Below are 8,215 nucleotides of genomic sequence, written 5' to 3' on the forward strand. Positions count from 1 at the left end.
AAACCACATTCACAAACTTGAGCCCGATGGGGCCGAGAGAGAGAGATGAGGTCCCTGATCAGATCCAGCAGGATTCAGATCATGGGTGTTTTAGTGAGGCTGGTCATGCTGAAATTTTGGTCACTAAGAATACAACTGTATCGGAGTCAACTGCTCCAGTGCCACACAGCAGGTCTACAGGTGATGATAAAGTTACTGTTCCAATTCCAACGCCTCAACAGAGTAAAAGAGTGAATGCAGGAGTGCATTCAAACCCCCACCATGTCCCTAAATCAGTGTGTAATGCTTTTTCCTTGACCCCCGACATGTTGTCTCAGTTGTTGACTAACATGGGTGTCATGTTCTTTAGGGCAGCTGTGGATGAAGCAAACTGTTTAAATTAAGACACCGAGGACGTTGACTTCTTAGTAGGGGAGAATGTAGCCGGGTGGATATGCACCTGTTAGACTTATGTATGGAAAAAGGGGTGCTACCGCTTTTAGAGAAGTAACCCTGGGAACGAAGAGGATACTGGGTATCGATCCAGTGGATTCTGGGAAACTAAAAAGCCATGTGTGTTCATCTGACCAAAGCGGTATTTCAGCGGAAGATCTGTACCAGTTGTTTAAGGTAAATCTTGTACACCGCGAGTTTCTAATAACCGAATCTAAGTTGACAGTCGCCTAAGAGTGTTGTGTATACGTAATTCTGTAAGTTTCATTTGTTTATATCGATGAATATGTTAGATGTTTACAGATCTTAGTCCCAGCGTGTGACCCGTGGGATTTACGGAGTGTGTCATGAATTGATTACTGCAGACGGATTTTCTGTACAGTTAGGTTATATTTTAACTCTGCATCCATTATTATGTTTTAGGCTAGCAGGAGAAATGTTACATTTCTGATGTTGAATGTATGTGCTCTTTGTTTGTTAGGTGAGCCATCACAGTTATTTCTGTATTTTCTGTATTGCTTACTTCAACGGAAGAGTATTTTTTTGTTGTACTCCAAGGCAAGGGCGCAGTTGTGAACGCCCCACACCAAATGAGAGAGGGACAGGGTTGACGCTGTTGTTTAATTTATAGTTTTGTTCATTTTATATTTTTTGGAGAAAACCCCAATTATTTACATTCAGAATAAAACATCCAAAAGACATTGTTGTGTCCTGCGTTGGTTCAATTTTACCAGGCTACAAATGTATTTCTGGTAGTTTTCAAATTCATTGTGAATGATTTCAGGGTGTCCTACGAGGTAAAAACTGTGTCTGGTACACATAACATATGGGGAGAGCGAGTTGGCATCCATATATAAGACTGTTTCATCATCTGCCATGGTGTGACAAGTTTCTAGGGGTGAAGTGTTGTGGCATGTCTGTGGATAATTCCATAGATTTTTTTCATAGCAGCCTTTTCATGTTCCCACAGAGATTAAAAGTAGAGGGGGGAAGAGGGGGAATGATGAGAGAGATAAATCAGCTGTATGATAGAACTTTGCTCAGAAAGCTGAGTGTTCACCAGCTTCCTCGCTCATCTTATCTCTCTGATGATGGCTGAAGCTGAACTCTGCTTTCCACAATTCAACACATCTTGCAAAAAGCACACACATCCTTACTCTGAGACAATGGTCATTTATATTGTGTTTTCCTCCATCTCTCTGCTGACTGCATCTCTCAATTTGCTGGTCATCATCTCCATCTCCCACTTCAGGCAGAGATAAATGTCTTTGATAATTTATTGATGTAGTGAGATTCAGTCAGTGACCTTTAGTTTGAATTGTCTTTGAATATTACATTGCAGCAATATTAAAGTGATGATATTCTCTCACTGCAGGCAGCTCCACACTCCCACCAACCTCCTCGTCCTCTCTCTGGCTGTTGCTGACTTCCTCGTTGGCCTCCCTGTGATACCTTTTCATATCTTCTTAACAGAACCCTGCTGGTTCCTGGGTGACCTGGTGTGTGTTCTGTTTTATGTCTTAGCCTGTATCACTGTCAATGCCTCAGTAGTAAATGTGGTTCTCATATCAGTCGACCGTTATGTGGCTATTTGTGACCCTCTGCACTACCCCACCAAAATCACTCAAAAGAAAGTTCAAGTCTTTGTTCTCATGTGTTGGATTTATGCTGTTTTCTACAGCTTTCTGCTTTTTTATGATAACCTGGAACAACCAGGCAGGTATAACTCCTGCTATGGAGAATGTGTGATTAACTATAACGCAGTTGTTGACTTAACGTTTGGCTTTATCCTTCCCATCACTGCCATCATCATTCTGTATATGAGAGTGTTTGTGGTGGCTGTGTCTCAGGCCCGTGCTATGCGTTCCCACATTGCAGCTGTCACACTGCAGTGTTCAGTGACTGTAACTGTTAAGAAATCAGAGATGAAAGCAGCCAGGACTCTTGGTGTCCTTGTTGCTGTGTTTCTCATGTGTTACTCTCCAGCTTATTGTCTCACTCTCTCTGGCTATGACATGATGGGTTCTTCAAGTAAGGATTTTGTGTTTTTTATAACATACCTTAACTCCTGTCTAAACCCTGTGATCTACGCCTTTTTCTACCCCTGGTTTAGAAAATCAGTTAAACTCATTGTTACACTTGAGATACTGCAGCCTAACTCCTGTGAGGCCAATGTACTGTAGAGAGAAACTGTGGAGAGACTGAGAAGAGACTTGTGACCTTTTTTTGTGAAAGGTCAAATGAGGTTTTATGTGTTGGCTGAGTCACTGGTGTGAAAAGCACCAAGTCTAGACCAAAAAGAGAAATGTTACTCTTATCTTCTATTTATTAACGTTGTGCTCATTTATAGTATGACATATACTGACACTATTCTGTCTGTTTCCAATGTTCTTTATTACATGTGGCAATTCAGCCATACCCTGTCCTCCAGTTACACAACTTGTAATATTTGGAGAAGTTTCTTTCTGTGTTTGCCATTTGCTATGCTATGAATGTGCAATATTTAAACTGGTTTTCTTACTGTCACCAGTATAATAGCATAAGACTAATAAAATAATAACATAAGATCAGACCCAATCAAAAGAAATATTTTCTTTAACAATATTTATTTAAATGTATTTTTCTAATAGTCTTATGAAATGAATATGTGAATGAAATAATGTCTAATGAAATGAAATGAAAGGAAATGAAATTAAGTCTAATTTAACTACAAGTTGTATTTGTGCCATATGTCATGATAAATTTATTATGGCTCATATAAATGCTGAAAATAACATGAGATCCTTTGAGATATCAGGTAGGTTAAATAAAACTCACAAAATGATCAGTTCTAAGTTTCATGTCACTTTGTTGCATGTTTTTTTTTTATTGAAACAAAGTAACAAAACAGGACCGAACATGGGAGACAAGGCAACAGATACATGACATTACAAAAAGAGTGTTTTACTAGATTGTAGTGTGTGAAGTGTGGTTATTTCCAACTTATGCAGTCTATGAAATGCAAGAAAGGGATAAGGAAAGAGAAAAAAGAAAAATTTAACAATAATAATGATGATAACAGTACTACTAATAAAGCAGCTTGTTGGTGGGAATGTGCATGGCCTCGGCCGCAGGTGTTTGGTTCAAGTTGAAATGTGTTAAAAAATTTGATTTCCAGTTTTGAAAGATTGTCTTCTTGGCAATAGCTAGAGAAATGAGGAGTGGGTTTTTGTATTTAACTGGTAGGTGGTCGATTTCTGTGATAATACCGAGCAAGGAAAGTTATGGAGAAGGAGGCATTCTACAGCCCAAGATGGTGGAGATTTTCTCTGTCACTGCCATCCAGAGGGAATGAACTGGTTGGCAGGTCCAAGTAGCACGAAAATAATTGTTGGTGCAATCTAGAGTGCATTGTGAGCAGATGTCTATGTCAGTGAATCCCATTTTGAACCTTTTGCTTTGTCTAATATGGGTCCTGTAAATGGTTTTGTATTGTATAAGTTGTAAGTTTATGTTGTCATAGAAAAGATGTCATTGCAAATTTCTGTCCAGAAGTCAGAGCTGAAGGAGAGAGTTAAATCATTTTCTCATTTGAGGTTTGGTATCGTTATTGTTGAATCTGTATTTGATATGAGTTTATATAGCTTGGATATTATTTTCTTGGAATCTGCAGTTTTCAAAATCTCTTAAATTAATTTGGAGGGTTGTAGCGGTTATTGGTTACACTAATCTTTGACTTAATTATGGATTTTAGCTGATTTTACTGGGGGAACTGTTGTCTCTGTAGTTCTGGATCAGTGTATTAAATGATATGAACTGGTTATTTTCAAATTGGTGATGTAAGTTAGTGATTCCTTTGTGCTGCCATGTTGGGAAATAGATAGGGTTATTATGTAGTTGATAACCAGGGTTGTGCCAAATTGGAGTGTATCTACTTGGTGCAAGTGATGATTTAGTGATTTTGTTTGCTTTCCACCAGGCTGTCAGAGTTGAGAAAATTATGATATTTGTACAGTAATTCATTTTCTTAATAGAGTTTGGTAGGAAGGAAAGGTCTGCAACTGAGTTAATTGAGTTATTTTTACAATAATTTTGCTCTAAATCTATCCATGTGCTGTTGTAGCTGTCCTTCCAAATCAAATTGACTAAATATTGTAGCTGATTTGCCAAGTAGTAATATTGGAAATTTCGTGCTTCTAGGCCACCTAGTGATCACCTAGTGATTTCTTCTTTTTATGTGTAGATAAGGAGATTTGGGGTTTCTTGTTTTTCCAATAAAATTGTGAAGTTGTTAGGATTGGATTTCAGGAGTTAAAGTTATTTTTCTACTTATCATCAGTATTATTTTGCTTTTATAATGGAAAAGTTCAGTATGACTATTTGTCTGTGTTTCATTAGCAGCTCCATATATCAGTATTAACCTAGCTCTTATGCACGCATCATAGTCATAATATTCAGCTTTGAGTCAAGTAGTAGTATTTCTTGTCTTCTTGGTGAAATGTGCATAAATTGATTGCAGAGATAAGTGTCATCCTGGAAACTATAGATAAGATGCTAACTGCATGTCTACTTTCAGTTAGAAAGAAACACCTGAAAATAACAACACACACACACACTCTGCATTTAACCAGAAGAAAATAAATCTACGTAATGTTACTTCTTGGGGCCTTCAGATAAAAGAACCAGTTGAATCTAAAAAAGTTATAGAAACAAGTGATTTAAACCATTTATCTGTGGGTGTTGTGGGAAGCATTGTAAACAGGTAGTTAATTTGAGGAGTTTTCATTTTGACAGTAGCTATTCAGCTGATGACTAAGAGAGGAAGATTGGACCAGCATTTTAAATCATCTTCTACCTTTTTAGCAGAGGAGTGTAGTTGAGGTTAAAAAGGTCTCACAGCCTGGGGGAGATATTAATACCAAGATATTCAATGTTGCCTGTGCAGAATTGGAGGGAGGAGTCTTGAGCTGCAGAATCCCATGGATCCTCAGAGAGTGGCAATATGGTGGATTTATTTATTGTGTAGTTTGACTTCTTAGGAAATGTGTAAATAATGTGTAAAGGTTCCTGCAGAGAATTATAGGGATCCTGTAAATATAATAATAAATCATCAGCATAAAGACTAATTTTATATTCTGAGTATGTATCTTGTATTCCTTTAATAATATAGAATTATTCAAAAAAGAATGAACCGATTTCATTACAATGGTTCATTCTTTTTGAATAACCCTGCATTCTTTCATATAGCTGCTGCTAGAGGATCGAAAAAGGTGAATAGAGATGGTGAGAGTGGGCATCCTTGTCTGATACCAAGCTGTAAAGTGAAACTTTCTGACCTGATCCCATTTGTACTGTGGTAGTTAGGATTTGATATGAACTAAATAAATTCAGGCAAATTATCCCAATTCAAATAATTATTTAATATTACAATAATACTGAACAGTTAAAAAAGTTGTAAGACAATCCAGCAATCTGAAAGATAGGGAACAGAAGAACAGAATCTCCCCTCCTGCAAAGGAGTAAATACAGTACAAGGTACTAAATAACGGCTATGCATGAATTGTATGAAGTATGAATGTCACACATGTGACACTTTTCATAGTCCAGTGCACACACAGTACACTGATTCTGATTCTGATTCTGAAACTTCCTCAACGTACTTAAAATATTAAAGAGTGCACTGAATTTGACAAACAACATTAATGAAGTTCATTCACATTTTAACTAAATTTATAAGGGTCTGATCCACATCCAGACCAATACACCATTGCCTTGGCTTTTCTCTTTCTTTTTCCTTTATCCCACAGTCATTTGGCTATGTGCAGCGTCTACAGCCAGAATTCACAATGTCACATTCCAGACATCAGCGGTTGCAGCTCAGCAGTCTTTTGTCCTTGATCTGAAACTGCAGGTAAATGGAGTTTGAAAAAAGTCAGCTTGACTCGCAATGTCTTTATTGTTGTCCCAGTGATGAATACCTAAGAGGGGGACCCCAGCCCTTGTCCAACAGGCCCCCTTGTTTTAAGGTTGCCCTGTTGACCCCAGGTAAATCTGCCACGAGACCACTCAGGACATCTGTCTTTCACATGACCCAACTTCCCACAGTGGAACTACTTTCCTCTTTGGCCTGCAGGAAACCTTCTTGTCCTCTGAGGCATCCCAGCCCCCCGGCTGTGCGTATATTAGTGGGGGGATGATGACAGCAGGCACTGGAGGTGGATGGGGTCTGGCTGACTCAACAGGAATCACAAGCACAGGCACCTTTTTCGTCTCCCTTACATCAGCCAGGGAATGATGCACCCCTTCACGTTGGTGTGACATTGGATGTTGCAGTACAGAGTGGAGGAGTTTAGGTCTAGCTCCCCCTTGGTCATAACTCACCTCGGCATCTGGCGCTGGGTCTGGGGTTGGACACCTGCTCAGTATCAGATAGAGCAGAGAGGCACACCTCCACTTTTGCCACCTCACCACACTCATGGTCTATCTTTATCTCAGCATCCTGCAAACCCTTAGCACCTAAATGTAATGCATTTCTTTAAACCCTTCCCATTCTTTTGACTTGACTTGAAAGGCTTTCCAGTCCAGCAACTCCAATTATGAGGAACAAGACACCACAGCACATTTAAAACCTAGCACATTTACGCACTTGAAAAACATGTTTCTGTTTTCTTATTTCCTTAAAGCTGCATTAACTAACATTTAGCACAATTTCAGATAAATCAAGTAGAAAATTGTCTATAAGTGCTTTCTCCCTGCTGTACTAACTGCTGTATGAAGGCCACGATATGCTAACCCCTGGACATAGGAATAAAGCTTAACCTCTCACACTAAGGTGGCATATTTGAAACATATTAAAGCTCCAAACACTGCTTGAGGTTGTATGAAACTTCACAATCTGATTATGAATCTCACTTAAATGTCTGGGGTTTATACCAGAAAGCTTTAATGCTTTTTAAATAAATGTCAAGCAAATCAACTATTTCATCTTCCAGCTGCTCAAATTTGGCAGCCTACATCAGTTCATCAGCTGACTTTTTAACATACTGGGCTGTTTTTTCACCCATCATTTCAGCATGATGGCCATAATACTGACAAGTGTCACATTCTTCTGTTCCACTTTCAACATAATTTACAAATTTCTTCCGCCAGCAGTGGATTTTTATTCCAAATCACTATGACTGGAGACATGTTTATCATTTCAGACCCCATGAGTACTTCTTGTTCTGTTATATCTATCTCAATGCACCTATGTGTTTGACTGTGATCAAACACTCATCTCTGGTAACAGCGGAGAGGGTGAACCAGTGGATACCGGCAAAGCCCACGCGAGCACCACGTACGAAAGCCTGTCCCCTGACCGAAAGAGAGCGGCTGTCCATGAACGATTGGATGGACAAGCTGATTCGAACTGGCTATACTCTGCAATTCTGCAGGTACCCCCGTGCTTTCAGCATTAGAACCGCTATGCAGAGCAGAAATCGGAGTCCTCTCTTATTTAGACAGTCTGTTTCTGATGCCGTGCTCCAGACATCAAGCGGCATTTCACACAGTGGTGCTGGTTCAACACCTGACACAACTGGGCTTTTGCAATAAACTGGACAAAGAGCTCACCAGTACCCTCCCAGCCAATCACCTACCTGGGATGGACTTAGACTCTCTCAGCATGAAAGCAAAGCTATCACTTCCCAGACAAGAAGTGCTTCATCTCTCCTGCAGCGCGTTGTTCCCCGTGCAAGAGTAACAGCTCTATCTGTCATGTGTTTACTGGGAATGATGTCAGCCAGTTATGTCGTAGTTCCCCTTG

At 39.4% G+C, this 8,215-nt stretch overlaps 1 protein-coding gene across 1 annotated transcript; it reads left to right on the forward strand.

Moving 5' to 3' along the window:
• Positions 1-1,598: 1,598 nt before the first annotated feature.
• On the forward strand, positions 1,599-7,844 carry LOC109953657 (trace amine-associated receptor 1-like; the record flags this gene model as incomplete). The annotated part of the gene is made up of 5 exons (XM_020589129.1): positions 1,599-1,684; positions 1,808-2,177; positions 2,346-2,588; positions 5,659-5,681; positions 7,700-7,844. Coding segments are annotated over exons 1-5 (867 nt in total), but the record flags the coding sequence as incomplete, so codon positions are not given.
• Positions 7,845-8,215: the final 371 nt, after the last annotated feature.

The sequence above is a fragment of the Monopterus albus genome, unplaced genomic scaffold, assembly GCF_001952655.1.
Source record: "Monopterus albus unplaced genomic scaffold, M_albus_1.0 scaffold921.1, whole genome shotgun sequence".
Lineage (NCBI taxonomy): Eukaryota > Metazoa > Chordata > Actinopteri > Synbranchiformes > Synbranchidae > Monopterus > Monopterus albus.